At 46.0% G+C, this 17,578-nt stretch overlaps 1 protein-coding gene across 1 annotated transcript in view; it reads left to right on the top strand.

Moving 5' to 3' along the window:
• The window catches only part of BOC (BOC cell adhesion associated, oncogene regulated), a 91,227-nt gene that overhangs the window by 36,129 nt on the left and 37,520 nt on the right, over positions 1-17,578 (top strand). The window contains exons 3-4 of the mRNA XM_006155115.3: positions 7,431-7,615; positions 8,296-8,574. Coding sequence (XP_006155177.2) covers positions 7,519-7,615; positions 8,296-8,574 — 376 coding nt within the window. The 5' untranslated portion in view covers positions 7,431-7,518. The remainder of the gene's footprint in view (positions 1-7,430; positions 7,616-8,295; positions 8,575-17,578) is intronic.

Raw genomic sequence — 17,578 nt, 5'->3', positions numbered from 1 at the left:
AAATATTTAACTCAGAAGAGAATAAAACCAGAAAAGTTGGAAGACCACTGTCCCAGATTAGCCTTCGATGACAGCCTGGGTCCTCACCTTGCACACACAAGACTGGCTTTCCACTGGGCAGCCCCTGCCATCATGGAGGACCGTTGTTCTCCTTGTATGTGCAATCGCCAGAGGCCCAGTTTCAAACCCTATATCCAGAAACCCTTTCCAGAAGACCCAAAGGTGACGATGCTCTCCTGTCTCTGCTTTTATTTGCCACTTCCCATCTGTGACTGAACTAGAAATCAGTTAAGGTATTAGAATAAAAAATGCTAAAATGTCACATGAAAGTAACCCCCAAATTTCAGTGGTTTTGTGCAAGAAAACTTTATTTCTTCTCCTGTCACTTCTTGAAGTGCTTTCTCCCACCTTGTCGCCATGCTCTCTAAGACATGTGACATGTGGTCACTGGATTAGAGAGGGAGAGATGGAAGCAGCTCTCTACCCCTTAATGGCCTTGGTCCACAAGTGACGTGTGACATGTTCTTTCACTCCCTTTGTCACCAGCACTATCACATGTTCCTACAATAATGTAGAGGAGGCTGGGAAATGAGGGGGTGCTTCTGGATATTTGCCAGGTACTAGCAGATGTAACCCCCAATTTTGCTTTACGCTCCTAAGGACAGGAACCATATTAGTACCTCATCAGCTATATGATACCACGAGTCCAGTGCCTCAACCACCATGCCACCTATCGGCCCTTTGCATACTGTCTTCTACCTGGCAGATCACAGTAATATTTTTTCTCCTGAATATTATTAATAATAAAAAGATCACAGTACACATTGCTTTTTTAAACAGAAGGTTACACACAGTTTGAATAAGAAATGAAGTAAAACTCTACTTGGAGGCCGACTAGGAAATGGCTCATACTTAAGAGCACCACACCATTGTTACTCTCTTCTGTTTGACATCAGAATGGTCTGAGTAGATACTCCACGCAGTAGTCTAGAATGTGTGCTGTCCGGTGTGCTAAGCACTATCCCTGTATGGCTGTGTAAATGAAAATTAAATGAAAAACTCAGTTCTTCAGTCATATTAACATTTCTATTAACCACATTTTAAGTATTTAGTAGCCATAGGTGGCCAGAATTTTGGACATTGCATGTATAGTATGTTTCTATCACTGCCGAAAATTTTGTTGGAGGGGTTTGTACAAGGAACAGGGGGAGATTGTTCTAGATTAGGTTGTAAATTAGGAAAGGATGAAAATGATCACACAGAAAGTTGCTCTATAACAGTGATCCGGGTAACATCTTTATGCTAAGGGAGTAAATTCAGAAACATTCTAAAATTAGTTCAGAAACATTCTAAAATTAGTTCTAAAACCAATTTAAGCAGTTTGTTTGTTTGTTTTAGATTTTCGTCATAGGAGGCATGCACTTATTTGAGAGAGCCAGAGAGAGAGAAAGTGAGAATTCACCCCCTAGTGGGGATGACCACATTGCAATCCCTTCTCCTCTATTCTCTTCTCGGGATTTTGGGTACATGTGCCCAGCGTGTTTTTCAAGCTGCCTGGTCGAGGACTCAGACTGCTGAGTCAGCCATGTGGGATCTAGCACCTTAACCTCCACACCACCTGCTGACCCTTTTATCAGTTTTGTTTGTTTGTTTGTTTGCTTAAAAACAAAAAACTTTATTCAGTTCTTTCAAAACACATTGGCAAATAAATTTCAGTTGCAATACTACAGTTTTGCAAAATATTGTAAACATTCTGCACACTAGACAGACCTTTCTTTTAGGCAAAGTGCTATTTTGATGACAGCTGAGTTAACATATATGCACTGTTGTGAACTATTTTGGACAGTGCAAAAAAAAACAGTTTGGATTATTTTTTGTTGTTGTTTTCTTTTGTTTGTTTGTTTGTTTTTTGGGGAGAGATTTTCACTAGGGCGCGTGCACTCGCCAGACAGACAAAAGAGACAGAGAGACAAAAAGCAAGAAATCACGCCCCAAGGGGAATGGCCATGCTGCAATCCTTTCTCTTCCATTCTCTTCTCTGTTCCTTGGTTGTACATGTACATGTGCCTGGCGTAAGTTTTAAACTACCAGGTCCAAGACTCGAACTGTGGTTTGACTACATGGAAGTCAAGCAACAAAGCCAACTGCAGGTCCCTAAATTTCTCTTCTTAATTAGCTGGGAGACCTCCTATAAATCACTTAAACTAGGCTTTGAAACACATCATTCATTAACACTTGAAACACATTAGGTGTTATTTTGTGCTATTATTTTATTTTCTCTGAGGTCCCACCTAATTTAAAATGTTTCCTTTTAATTGGGTCTGAGGGTCAAGTATAACTTTTAAGTAAAAACAACCTTTTAAAATGATATGCATTTAAAGGTGTACAACATGCTATTTTGATAGCGTTTTTCTAATTCCATCTTCTAAGTCAGTAAGCTTACATAGCCATCTGTCTAATAATTAAATGCACTTATTTCCCAAATATTTCCCCCAATGCCACTCTCCTATGCAAGAGTCTCATCCTCTTTCTTGACACAGGGTCTGTGAACATTTGTATCCTACTACTTGGTGTCATGTGTAGGAGCAAAACTTTTCTCTTCCTTTAAAGATAATGGAGGCCAGCCCGTAGCATGGTAGTTAAGGCAGCTGGATCCCACATGGTCAACTGAGTGGTTCAAATCCTGGACCCAGACCCAGCAGCTTGAAAAACACACCAGGTACTTGTGCGTATGTGCCCAAAATCCTGAGAGGAGAATGGAGTTCAAGAAGGGATTGTGGTGTAGCCATCCCCCCTTAGGGATGAATTTTAACTTTCTTGTTCTCTCTCTCTCTCTCTCAGGTGAACACACATATCCTATGGCAAAAACTAAAATAAATAAAGATAATTAGAAAAAGGTGAATCTTACTCTGCAATTGAGAACATGAAAAAAATAAGTAACTTGGAACAGAAATACTTTTTTCATGTAACTAGCCCCATTCAACCAATGGAACACAAGACTTTATCAGATTTCATTCTCACCATTAATTTCTTTTTAACTTTCAATGCATTATTTATTTAGTTCATTGCCAGAAAGCATCTTTATTCTCCAGAGAGAGAGAGAGAAAGAGGGAGAGGAGGAAGCCATCTAATGGAGCATGGTCAGGCCACAATCCCTTCTCCTGCATTTCTTCATCCTGTTTGTATTTGAGGCTCACACACACGTATGCCTGGCAGTTTTTCAGTTCCAGAACTGAGATTCGAATAGCAATTGGCTACGTAAGATCTGGCTCCCTTAACCACTAAACCACAGGGCTAGTCCTCTACAATGTTTTTCAGAATGTCTCTTTCTCTTGTCTGCTAGATCACATTTCTCCTATAAGCTCATCTTCGCTATTGGCCTGGGGACATCGAAAGGCCATGTTTTGTGTTTTAGATCATAGAGACTTCCCTTTCAGAGATGGCCAGGGTGACATGGGTGTCCTGAGGCTGAAATGGGGGGTGATGGGGGGGACTTGAGTAGTGTCCTCTCATTGTTGGTCTAGTCAGGCAGCCAGCCAGCCCTCCTGGGAGAAGGTGGAGTTGGCCTCTTCCTGATGATCAACTCTCTGTTGTTCGTAACTTTCTCGAAAAATAAATAGAGTGAGGCTGTAATTTCTCATGCTTGGTCTCAACCTCAGAAGTGTGTTTTGTTGTTGTTGTTGTTGGAAAGTTTAAAAAACATCTGTTTGGAGATTATTTCAGTAAGGAACATGTATGTCAGCATTTAAATTCTCAGACACATCTTTTCTTCTTCATGTCCAAGTTACACTTTAAAATAGCAAGTACCTAGGCCTCAAGGAGGAATTCCTCAGGGAGGAATTCAACAATTCATTTTCTCTTCTCTCTGCCTTGGCTTTTTTCTTGGCTTCCGTTCTTTTTCTGAGAAAATGCATAAAAACTAATAAGGCTTTAGACGTACTTTGGATTACCCAGGAAAATAACCAGCCTTCCTTGCTGCCTTTAGCCAACTGCGAGACGGTCCCTTGTCCCAGTGGGACAGCAGGACAGTTACACTGCAGTTGGGATCTTCACTCCAACTTAAGCCTTACTTGCTACTTTTAAAAAAGCAATAAAACAAAAACCAAACCAAACCAAACAAACAAAAACACACATGAAAACAAAGTTCTCACATACCCAAATCTTTGGAATTGTTATCTTTCCAGACCACTCACCAGGTACCTTGGTCCAGAAAGTAGCTCAGTTTTCCCAGCTGCTGAATAAGACGCCTTGGGGCTCTGGCGCTCCCTCCCGCTCACCCAGCACGCAAGTTTTGGTTTTGCTCACAATTCTCCCTTTCCGTGCGTGAGACCCCCATGTGTCCTGCTTTGGGGTCATTAAAATGGTACTTGCTGCCAACTCTGTTGTGGGGGTCCTGAGTTAACTCCCTCCCCCTCTTTGGTTACCTGTTTCCTCTCACCCCCTCATTTCCTAGCTGCATTCTTTTCTCCAGTTACTTTTTAAAGCTGTGTGGCTGGCAGCAGCAGTGGGATCTGTTTCCATTTTGAACCTTATAAATTACCAAGGGTGCAGAAGTAACAGCCATTGTTCGGCTGGTCCTCGTTAAGCTGGAGGGGGTCTGGGCTGAATTTCCTCAGTAAAACTTTTGTGGGTTTTACAACCCAAACACCTCTGCAACCTCCCTGTGCTCAGATAAGAAACAGCCCCCACCCCACTCTTTGTCTACAGTCTCCTCTTTTTGCCATCTACAGCTTTTTTTTTTTTCATTTACTTTTTCCCTTCCTCCCTACTTCTTTTACTCCTTTTTTCCCTGCCTTCCTTTCATCCCTTCTTCCTCCTTCTGATAGAAAAGGAACAGGTGCCATCAGTCTTCTAAAGAAGTTGGAGAAACAGACACGTCATGAACAAGCTCAGTTCCTAACATCCCATAATTAGGGATTCATACAGTGTTCTGTAGGAAGGCACTATCACTGGGGATAAAAAGATTATGGAATTAAAACAAGTGTTTGGAAAATTGAGAGGATACGAAGAGCTTGCTTTTTGGCATGAACTTTTCCTCCGAAATTTCCCACTGTTTCACACCACCCTTATCCAAGCTCTGTTGAACAACCACTGGATTCAGAGCCTTAAGAGAAACAAGAGGAGGCTACTGTAGTAGACTGCATTGTGGTGAGAAGCGCAGAGCTTTGGAAATAGCCCAGCCTGGGTTTCAGTCCTGGCCTTGGGCAAGTTCCTTAGTCCCTAGAGCTGTTTCCTCCTCTGCAAAATAAAATGGTGACAGTACCCCCACCTTGCAGGGTGGCAGTAAAGAGATGCCTTGTGCAGAGAAAGGGCAGGCACCTGCACCAGCAGGCACGCCCGCCTCTCCTGCCCCAACAGCCATTCCCTCACACGTGCATCTCTGCAGGACTCATGACTTCACTTTACTGAAATCTCAACCCTTTGATTTCCCAGGTTGCCTGAAAAAGAAAAAAAAAATGCTCTCTACATCAATAGGAAATTATTTTCACTTGCCAGGGAAGAATCTTTGAAAAGCTTGTTTTAAGTTTTTCTTTCAAACTCTTTTTAGAAGACTTGCACTCACCCATTCTAGGAGCAGCTATGGAATCTTGCAGGTCCTCCTCATGTTGAAGCCGTAAGGCCAGGGGAGGGAATAAAGATAATAATAATAATAATAATAATAATAATAATAATAAAAAAAAGATAATAATGGGGCAAGAACTCTTTCTTGGAAAACACTCTGAACATCACTGCAGGGCTGGGGGCCTGGATCTGGTTCAGAGGGGTGCTTGGTGGGCAGAGCAGGTGTGACCCTTTTACGCCCTGCACAGCCAGGTGAGAGCCCAGGAGCCACGGAACCTGGGTGAATGGAAAGATGAGGCAGAAGCCAGTGCAGAAAGAACTCTGCACTTCCTAGTACAGAGCAAGCGCCCCGCGCCACAGCCTTTAGTCTTTTCTGTCAGGACTGCAAGGAGTCGAAAAAGTTCAAGACCATCTCTTACAACAGACCATGCAGGCAACAAGAACTCCAGAAACTGGAGAAACATACAAAGCAATAAAAGGCAAAAATGGGACAGCAATTCTCTGTTGGGAAGCTTACCTGATTCCTCTTGTTTTTCTTTTTTTTTTTTAAGAATTAATTAAATTAATTAATTCATTCATTTAGATTTTATTTTGACCACACACACACACACACACACACACACACACACACAGAAGTGAGAAAGCAAGTCAGCAGGTCCAGGACTCGAACCATAGTCAGCCATGTTGAAGTGTCCAGTGCCTTAACCACCACACTTCCTGCTGGTCCCCTTCCTTTATTTTTCAATCGTGGCTGTCAGTCTCTAGTGAGATAAATTGGTCTAGAAGAATCAACATTTTGAATGTTTTTCACACTCTTAGAAATATGCCATTATACAGGCTCATATACGGGAGGATTCATCCACTGGCCAGATGGTTGAAATGTTGCCTTCAGAGTTATCAGAGTGTGTTCTAATGCTTCCTTGCCTTGTCAGTGGGTTGGTATACTTCCTCATTTGCTAATATCCTGTAAACACATCAGTGAAAAGCATAGAGGCAAAATTTTGGTTTTGGCTGTGACACGTGTGTATGTGCGCACGTGTTAAAATACACACTTCCTTATGTGACTTTGATGAACCTTTTAAGGACCATGTCTTAAGGGAGGTACAGGGAATAAGGCCGGGTAAAGGAGAAGGTAAGGTTCTAGGCCGGTGTTAAGAGGGTGCCTGAGGGCTGAGACGTGTGGTCAGCCAACTGGAGGTGCAGTGTGTTCTGGTGCTCCAAAGGAATGTAGGTCTGGGTGGACGTGCCACCCAAGCAGTCACCAGTTGCTTTGTAAAGATGGGCAACTCCAGAATTCTAGCACCAGGGGCAGAGAAGCAGAGGCTTGCACGTGAAGCAGAAGTAAGGGTGTATGTCCCAAGGAGGTGAAGGGCCTTGGCTGTGTTTGTGCTTGGAGATGGACCAGCAATAGCCAAGCTGAGGAGAGTGGCTGCTTCTAGGAATAAACAGAGAGTTCACAGGAATATCGGGGTAGAGCTGGGACGAAGAGAACCGAAGCAGGACATCTTTCAGGAGTCACGGAGACTTTCAGACTAATTAGTGACATCCTCTAAAAGCGAGATGTCATGCAGGTTGCATTACACGCAGGGCAGTGCTGTCTCACAGTCATCCGCACCCGCCATAAAATCACATTCTAACTCAGAGAGCTCAAGGGAGCAGATTTTAAAAAGCTTCTCTTAGGGAACAAATTATTAATATAAGAAAGTTCTTCAAGGTGAGAAGGCATCAGAGTGTTCTTTGCAACGGCACAACTAGGTAGCCCTCCGCCTGGCTTGTTGCCATGTGTGATGGAGCAGGGGCTGCTGTGGCTACGTTGGGGGCATCCCAGGTGTTCTCACCATGGCCATTTCTCTCTCTCTCTCTCACAGACTGCTGCAGGCGATTGTTGCCAAAGTATCTCTTTAAGTGACCCCCGGTGCTTATGGGACGTTGGCTTTGGACCCTCTGTGACACACCATGCTGCGTGGGATGATGAGGACTCAGAGGGGAAAGAGGCCTGAGGTCACACTCGCTTGCCTCCTCTTGGCCACAGCAAGCTGCTTTGCTGACTTGAGTGAGTACTTTTCCTCCCTTTTCAGTCACCCCACTCGGAAGAACTCGGCCCCGAGTCTCAAAGGGAAGCATGAAGCTCTCTGCTGTAACTCTTAGAGAGGGCCTTCGTCTTCCTGGACCTCAAAGCACGCTTCATTCCCGGGGGCCCCCAGGGATGCGTACAAGCTGAGAGGTGATCACAACATCGTGCTGTTATTTTTTCTTGGTCACTCACTGCAAATATATACTAGCAGAGGAGGGGTAGTGATAATAATTATAACTGCCTTTTATTGTACATTTATCATCAGAGATGATGGCAGGCAATTGGCATGCATTATCTGGAAGCCTCCTAACAACCCTGTGAGACGAGAATTATTAGCCTGATTTTACAGATAAGAAGCTGAGACTCAGAAAGGCGCGAGTCACTTGGCTCAGGAGTGGTGGCACTGGGATCCAGACCCAGGTCTGTCCAACTCCCAAACACAAGCTCTGGCCTTAACAGCACACGGTCACTTCACATGTACTTTCTGGAAACAAAGACAGTTGGGGAATGGACAGGGCAGTAGAGTTAACTCAGAGAACAACGGGCTCTTCTGGGAGCTCACTCCTGGAAGGCTGCCTGGGTGCCGTGCTTCCACAATGGTGATGTTGTTGATTTGTTCGGGGCATCGGTTCACTGCTTCATCCCTGTTCTTCCTCTAGACGCGGTCCCGCAGGTCACCGTCCAGCCTGTGTCCACCGTCCAGAAGCTGGGGGGCACCGTGATCCTGGGCTGTGTGGTTGAACCCACGTGGATGAACGTAACCTGGCGCCTGAACGGAAAGGAGCTGAATGGCTCAGATGATGCTCTGGGCGTCCTCATCACCCGCGGGACCCTCGTCATCACTGCCCTCAACAACCACACTGTGGGGCGGTACCAGTGTGTGGCCCGGATGCCTGCGGGGGCTGTGGCCAGCGTGCCAGCCACCGTGACGCTAGCCAGTGAGTCTGCTCCTTCGCCTCTCTGCCGTGGTGCAGTCCTTCCTTCTCTCTCCCATTCTTTCTCTCCCCCACACTCCAAACACCTGTCATCATCTGTACCGTGAAAAGGACCTTAACTGCCGAAGGTGCCAAGCAGCATAGTCGGCAGTTCTCCGTACTCCCCAGTGCGTGTGGGGTGGGGTGAGCCACTGTGCCCTGAGAAGCTCCACTCTGCGTCGGAACCATGTCTGGGGGAAGAGTCTGTACAGAGGGGAACTGGTCAGTACTTATGACCCAGTTGGGCTGTTACTGTGGGCCCCAGAGCTGGCCCGTGCCATGCCTACTTGGTGGTTTTAGGTGCACTGTGCCAACAGCTCACCTGACCCCCACCCCCTCCCCCTCACTCCATTCTCCCAGCGGTTACAGCCAGAGTGTTCATCAGGGCTGTGTATGGTCCGAACAGAGCTGCCCGTCCCAGGATGGCCTCCTGTCTCTCTGTACAGGGCACAAACATTCCAGATGCTTGGGATAGAAATAACAGAACCTAATGAAAGGGGAACTGGATGACAAGGGGATAAAGAAGAGAGAAATAAAGAAGAGATGTGGTGACCATTAGGTCCAAGGAGAATGCTAAGAGACTTCACACTGCCTTTTTTATGTATTTATTTATTTATTTATTTGATTTTGCCATTTTTTTTTTCATTTTGTGGTTGTGCTCAGTGTAAGATAATTTTCTAAAATCATTATGTTCAGGGGCCAGCAGATGGCATAGTGGTTACGTCACTGGACTCCCACATGGTCGGCCATGGTTTGAGTCCCGAACCTGGTGGCTTGAAAATCACACGGGGCACGTGTACATACATCCCGAAGATCCCAGGAGGAGAGTGGAGGAAAAGGGGTCATGGAGTGGCCATCCCCTGTAGGACACAATCTCTCACTTTCCCTCTTACTGTCTCTGTCTCTCTCTGGCAAGCACATGCACCTTATGGCAAGACCTCTAAAAAAAGATTACGTTCATAGACTTTCTATTTGTGATGCCGAGTCAGCATTATCTTGGATCTCTTTCTCTGGTTACTACGTTACAAACCATGGAAGTCCTCAGGCTAGCATATGGAAACCAAGAACCAAATGGCTTCCAAGGTCTCTGCCGACCAAATCATCCTGGTGAACTTCATTGTCCTCATGACGACTTTTACTCTTTTATGCTTGTGAATGTGAAGCCTTGTTTTCTCAAAATTACTTAAGTGTATTTTATAAGGCTCCCACACAGCAAAGGAAGGACCAAGTCACTTAACACAGTCACAGCTAGAAGAGAAGTCTTCTCCAGAACAGGTATTTCTGCCACTGTTTCTGTCCTGCTAAGCCCTGCTATATCAGGCTAGATGGACGTGGGTGACCTGACAAAGTACCCTCCATATGTGGATACTCCTGAAATATCCCAGACACGATACATATATTACCTGATTTTCTGCCCTCTGTCTGAACTCATGACACTGACTGACTGAATGCCCTACTGAAGGCTGCAGGACAGCCCCAACATCCTTTCTTATGTGCTAAGCCTACAGCCAGGAATAGAAAGGACTGCCTCCAGTTGGCATGGCGGCTAAGGTGTTAGACTCCCACCTGGCTGACCATGGTTTGAGTCCCACACTTGGTGACTTGCTTTCTCACTTTCTCTCTTTCTCTCTGGTGAGCATCCATGACCCGTGGCAAATTAAAAAATAATAACAGTGATAGATAAAATTAAATAAACAATTCTTTCTTTTAAAGAAAAGAAAAAATCACCTACCATATGGCCCCTTTCCTGGAGTCTTAAGTGTAGGAAATAGCGAAGTTTGCTGAGTTTTTTAACAGCATTTAGGTCTAAACTTTGAGATCTCCAGGACTTGTTTCCTCATGACTTAGTGGTCCCCCATTATCCCTGATCCCCTGCTTTGGGCTTCCATGTCACCATCATCATCACCCTCATGGATGATGTGGTTCCAGGAGGTTGTCAGTCCTCTGTCCTGTATCATCCTGAAGAGACAAACTTCTGGAAAGCCTCTCTGTCAGTCAGCTGGGTCCCTGGGGGTGCAAGGTATGAATCCCGGGAGGAGACTAGTGAGAGATGGGCAAGGAGAAAAGCAAGGGCATGAAGGTCCTCCTGCCCTCTGGACCCCAGGCACCCTCCCATAGGATGGTGGAAGGAGGCGACCACCAGAATTTCTGATTTCTTGGAAATTGCCTAGCAACCCTGCTCCTTTCTCAAGGGGGAAGGTAGAGCATGGCTCAGCTCACTACCTAAGGACTGGGCTGACCTGGGCTGCACCCCAGAGCTCCCTACACAGTGGAAGCCACTCCTCCTTAGGGCAGAAGGAGCACCCAGTGGATCTGAGTACCAGGCCTCTGGGAAGCAGACTGATGCTTGGTGAGGGAGACAGGCCTGGGTGACAAGCTGGCCCTTCCCTCCAGTTGGCTTGTGTGGGTGCATTTGTGTGTAGTGTATATGGGTGTGTGTGTGGGTGTGTATGTGTGTGTGGTGTATACGAGTGTGTGTGTGCACATATGTGTGGTGTATACGAGTGTGCATATGTGTGTGTATGTATACGAGTGTGTGTATGTGTGTGTGGTGTATGAGTGTGTGTGTGTGCATGTGGTGTATACGAGTGTATGTGTGTATGTATACGAGTGTGTGTATGTGTGTGTGGTGTATACGAGTGTGTGCGTGTGCATTTGGTGTATACGAGTGTGTGTATGTGTGTGGTGTATATGAGTGTGTGTGTGCATGTGGTGTATACGAGTGTGTGTATGTGTGTGTGGTGTATACGAGTGTGTGTATGTGTGTGTGGTGTATACGAGTGTGTGTATGTGTGTATGTATACAAGTGTGTGTATGTGTGTGTGGTGTATACGAGTGTGTGCGTGTGCATGTGGTGTATACGAGTGTGTGTATGTGTGTGTGGTGTATACGAGTGTGTGCATGTGGTGTATATGAGTGTGTGTGTGTGTGTGTGGTGTATATGAGTGTGTGTATGTGTGTGCATGTGTGTGTGTGTACGTGTGAGGGAAGCTTGAGTGAAGAGGACAAAGGGTGGGGAGAGGTCCTCTCATCTCACTATGAAGGGCTGTGGTCAGAGCGATCCTATCATCGTACACTTCCTATCTCTGCTTTCGTATTTTTCAATTATAATTATAATCTCATTGTGGAGACCTGAGAATATATCAGACACACACGCAGAAATGAGAGATCCTATCTCTGCTTTCGTATTTTTCAATTATAGTTATAATCTCATTGTGGAGAGCTGAGGATATATCAGACACACACGCAGAAATGAGAGAATATGTAGAGCAAAGGCCTTCTTCATACACCCATCATTATTAGTTTGGAGTATCCCCTTCCACTCTCTGTCTGTGCCCATATTTTTTCATTGTTCTAATGACACTGCTGAACATACAGTTTCTAGTCTTACTCTCTCTGCTTTGCCATGGTATGGTGACATTTCCATTGTCCATGTGCCCATAATATACCTTGTATTGAGTAGAACATGCATACAGCAAAGTGCACTTTAACCTGTACGCTTCTTTTTATTTATTTATTTTTTTTGAGAGGTTTTCGCTATAGGGCATGTGCGCTCGCCAGACAGACAGAGAGAGACATAGAGACAGAAAGCGAGAAATCACCCCCCAGGGGGGACGGTCACGCCACAATCCCTTCTCCTCCATTCTCCTCTCGGGATCTTGGGCACGCACGCACATGCACTCGGCGTGAGTTTTAAGCCACCGGGTCTGAGACACGAACCGCGGTCGACTACGTGGGAATCCAGCAACATAGCCATTACGCTAACTACTGGTTCCCAACGTGTACTCTTCTTAAGGGAACAGCCTGGGGCGTTTTCCACGCGTGTGCTCCTGTGTAACCATCACTCCGGTATGTCACCTCACGCCCCTCCCCAGTTAAGCTGTCCTCCCAGCCCCCATCAGAGCGTGACCGGAATTACTAACGGTCCCTGAACGTCCCCTCAGTGGCTTTACCATTATGCAGCAAACCCCTTTACTGTCGCTGGGCAATAGGACACTTCCAGTAACAAAAGTATTCCAGTAGTTATTACAGGAAAAGGTGCCTTTTACAAAGTCTGTGCCTCTAAAGAGTAACGTTGTTCATTTAGGAGGGAGATTTCATCTGCAAATGGTCAGCACGTGTCTAGGAGACTTAAAACTTAATTCCATAACCATTTATTTGGCCTAATTAGAAGGCAGGCTGAACATTTTATTGTTTGGAGAAAGGAGAGTAGAAGATTGATTTGGGAGCCTCCTCCTGCTTCAAGGTGTGTCTGTGTGAGAAGAGACCTTTTATAACCTTTATATTTACTCAGATATTTTGTATAGCCTTTGTTTCCAAAAAATTCCTGGTCACTTCTTTCTCTGGTGCCTGAAGGGATCTGTGGTAGGCAGAGAGAACAAAGGGGAGGCTTTGGTTGCAATCTGAGAAGGCACAGTGAGAGAAGGCTTGTGCAGAGGCCATGCGCGCCTTGTTTGAAAGCCCAGTGCTGTTGGCTTGTCACTTTGAAATGAATCAGAAGTGCAATGTTTGAGCCTGGCTAGAAAGGAGAGGTGCTGGAAATTGAGAAGGTGGGCTTGGAGGAGCTGCTTGCTCTGGAAGAGGGAGTCGGTGGAGTGGAACTGCAGCCTCCTAAGCTTGGAGACGAGGCATCTCTGGGGTGGCAAGAAGGCGGGTAGGGGTGCAAGAAAGGGGTGCTGTCTTTGGGTGAATGCCACTGGGGGATCTGGCCCAGACTCAGCAGTTAGATTAAATTTCTGAAAGCGCATTCCTGAGCAGAATGGGAGCTGTGTTTTGCTGGTTGGCTGATGTGTGCGGGAGGCTGAGTAGTAGCTGGGATTACCAAAGGCATGGGCTGCATTCAGAGGAAAGTCTGGGCAGCAGTGTGCCAGTGCACACACATGCACCCAGCCCCCATACACACCCATACACACTCAGCATTTAAGGCTTCCTTTCCCTCCAGCCCCTTCTGCGTTCTCGCACAAAGCAGTTGCTGTTTGACCTTCCTGGTGAGATGCTGCCTCTTGGCCTAACTCCTAGAGATCACTCAGAGTTTTAGTTGATGGGGTACCTAGGACCTGATTTGAGGATTCAAGAGTTGGGAGGAGGCCTTTAGCAGAAGAATCTTCCTGGTCTGGGCCTCTTTCACTCCAAAGTTGGGGATTAGAGGGCTCCACTAGGACATTGTCCTAGTGACCTGGTGACTTCAGCTTCTGGTTTCCAGGTAAAAGGCAGCCAGAGGGGAGGGCCGCCCTAGGAGGGTCCCTTGTGCATCCTCCCAGCCCCCACCCAGTTGTCCTGTCTCGTTCTTTACATGGAGAATCTCCTATTTAACTGAGATTTTATTTTTAGCAAATCTGTCTTGTTGCTAATGCCTCACTTCAGATCACCTTGACGAATCTTGCTTTTGACTTTGATCTTCTTGCGTCCACTTCCCTCTCCTTTTCTCACAAGCTTTACACCAGGCAGCTGACCGCCCCACACGGCTCAAATGTCCTCACTCAGCTCCTGATCCCACGGCAGACACTGCCAGTGGAGCATCACACTCTTCCTGGACCCCAGTTCTACCTTGGGACGCCTCGGGACAGCACAGCTGGGTAGTTTATCCAAGCTTGCATGCAACGTGAAAGCTGGTCTCTACACCTCTCTCTACTAACCTGCCATTCAGATAAACTACCACTTAATTCTTTATGCTTAACTGTTTTCCTTATTTTTATTTTAATTTGCTAGAAGGCACATATGCTCATGGAGAGAGACAGAGAAAGTGAGAAAGCACCACCTGTGGGGGCTGGTCACTACATAGTATCTTCTCCTCCATTCTCCTTTTTGGCACGCACGCATGTGTGCCTGTTGTCTTTCAAGCCTCTGGGTCCAGGATTTGAACCACACAGTAGGCCATTTGGGATCTAGCCACCTTAACCACCATACCACTGGCTGGCCTTATTTTCTATTCTTTTTGATTATTATTATTGCCAGAGAATACATGTGCCCATAAGAGAGAGAGGGATGGAGAGAGGAAGAGAGAAAGCAGTCCTTAATGAGGCATGGTTATGCTTACAACCCTTTTCCCTCCATTTCTTCTTTCAATCAGGATTCAGGGTATTTTTCAAACCACCAGGACCAGGATTCAAACCACAGGTGGCCATGTGGGATCCAGCTCCCAGTGCATCGTGCTTAACCACTGCACTTTGGGTCTAGTTCTTTTTTATTATTTAATTCTCTCCAATTTTCCACCACCCATGGGTCCCAGTTAGAGTTGGAAATGACATCGGTAGTGACTGAGTAGTACCTATCATTCTACATCTGGGACTCTCAGTCGTCAAGCTAATGCAGAGTCCAGAGTTGTTGGTGATATAATTGAGAACAGATCTATACCCTTCCATAGGCCTTTGAGCACTAAGACCAGATCCCAAGTGATCCTCTCTCGAGTTACAGAGATCAGTGGGGGAAGTGGCTGGCAGGAATGAAAGGGGTTCTCCTGAGGCAGCTTCTCCGTGACTCTCTAACCTTGAGGAAAGGTCAGAAGGTGACTCAGGACCCTTTGTTACCATAATTTAATTTAACCTGAGGATAAATGAACAGCCAAACTGGTATAATGGGGGGGGGGGCAGAAAATTTTAAAAAGTCAATCCTGCTTTTTAAGTCTTGAGCTTTGCTGTTTGAATTATATGACTTTGGCAGGTCTGTGACTCCCCGATTGCCACCACGGTGCAGTAAGCACAGTAATAATGTTATCAGTCTCGGGTTTTTTGAGGATAAAATGAGGGGATATGTATTTGGAAGCATGTTAGCAACTCCAGACTGTATGCATTCACCCTTCGGGCCGGCAAATGTTTGTGGGGCATCTCTTTGCAGGAGACTCTGCGGCACTGTCCGCTCCGTGCTGCCCAGCCCAATTCTATGCTCACCCTTCTGAAGACAGACTCCAGGGGGTACAAGGCTTCCCGCTGGAACCAGAGCTGAGAGGACTGGCTTGTTCAGAGAGAAATAGGTCATTTCCTGTGAACTTCTTTCTTTCTTTTATTTTTAAGTTTATTTTTTTCTGAGAGAGGGAGACATAGGCACTCCCAATAGGGTCCTCATACCATGATCCACCTCAGCCAGCCAGGATCACGGGCCCAATGTGTGCAAGGAGACCTCTGGACACAAAGCCAGGGCCTCCCCCTGTGGCTTTAGCATTGCAGAGTGCTGCATTATCACCGTGTCATTGTGCCTGGACTTCTCGGAATTTCCTAGTTCCCTGCATACACGTGCTCTCCAACCCAAATTTCCACCTCCAGCCACCTTCGGGGGCAGCCGTGGTCCCAGAGAAGCCCGCAGAGCTGCCTGCTTATCCTTCCACCATTCTCCCATCCACGCAGCTGTGCTGACCCTGACCCTCACCATTGCAAATTCTACAGACAGAAGCCATGTCTCTTTTTTTCTCAATTCCCCTTACCTCTGATCCCCATTAGCTACTTCATCAAGGTCACCTAGGTTCTGACCCTGAGCTTGAATAGTCTGTGAAGGATCACTGTAGACATTTCTTAAAATAGTTCTAACTTCTCATATCCCTTTATTAGTCAGGGTACTCCAGATAAGCAGAACAGATAATCTATAATATATAATTATGTATGTATAATACAATATATGTATAATTACAGATTGTTCACAAAGAGAGATTTATTTTAGAGAATTGGCACAGCCCCCACGGTGCTGTTGGTAGTGTGCCAAAATGTGGAGCTGAAGGCCACACGCCAGCTGCAGTTTGAGAACCTGGCCCTGCCTGCCAAGAGAGTCAGGCATGTGTGAGCACGGCCAGGTGCTGGCAGGCTGGATCCCAGGCCTGGAGAAGAGGGATTGTGGTGTGACTAGACCCTGTCAAGGCTGTTACTTTCTTCCTCTTTTCTCCTTTCTCTCACACATGCACTCATGCACTATCATGAAAAAATGAAAACAAACAAACAAACAAAAAAAAAAACAGGAGAAAGGATTGTCTCACACAAGTGGAGATTCAGGTAAGCACGATGGTGCAGTCTTGAGTCTGAGGGCCACAAACTCAGGCAGACGTGGTCCAGTAAGACGTGGTCCTTTTCCTCTGGGAAACCTGTCTCTGCTTTTAGTGCCTTTAACTTTCTGGAAGGAGCCCACCTCCATGACGGAGGATAATCTGTTTTGCTCAAAATCTACCAATTACAAATATTAATCGCTTCTTTAAAATACCCTGACAGGAACATCTAGACTAGTGTTTGACCAAGCAACCGGTTCCAGTTGCCCAGAAAAGCGAACACATACAGTTAACCATCATGATCCCCTGCTGACCACCCCAAATATGCCATCTGCCTGGGGTAGTTAGGAACCTGGAATTAGATCTCCTTAAGTGCAGCTCTCAGAATCATTCATGGATGGCCCTTTTAGACTGAGGTCTTTCTGCACTGCCAGTGGAATAGTGATTCTTGATCTTTATGGAGTCGTGTACTCCATTCAGCTCTCTGGATGCTTCAGAGAGCCTTGGGTGGAACTGCACCACTGGGAAATACAGACAGAGACCCAGTGGCCCTGGCCCCTCCCTGAGATGCTTCCACTGGTCGCAGAAACAGCTTCATGAAGCACTCGCATCTCGGCACAGGAAGGTGTTGGGAAAGGCTTTGGCCACAGCCATGACAGACCCAAACAGCAGTTCAATTATGGCAATTAAGACCTTCATTTCTAGGGACCAGCAGAAGGCATAATAGTTATGTGGCTGGACTTCCACAAGTCCCAGACCCAGTGGCTTAAAAACTCCCTGCTTAAACTCCCGAGAGAAGAATGGAGGGGAAGGGATTACAGCAGGTCATCCCCCGAGGGAGCGATTTCTCTCTTTCTGTCTCTCTGCCTCTCTCTGTGCATGCACCCTATAGCAAAAATCTATTAGAAGAAAAAAAGACCTTCATTTCTAAGTCCTAATTTCCTCTAGTCTTGATTTTATATATGTATATATGATATATATATATGTATATATATATATATG

Source organism: Tupaia chinensis, unplaced genomic scaffold (genome assembly GCF_000334495.1).
Source record: "Tupaia chinensis unplaced genomic scaffold, TupChi_1.0 Scaffold000437_1, whole genome shotgun sequence".
NCBI classification, from domain to species: domain Eukaryota; kingdom Metazoa; phylum Chordata; class Mammalia; order Scandentia; family Tupaiidae; genus Tupaia; species Tupaia belangeri.
This window is presented reverse-complemented; position numbering and strand designations above follow the sequence as displayed.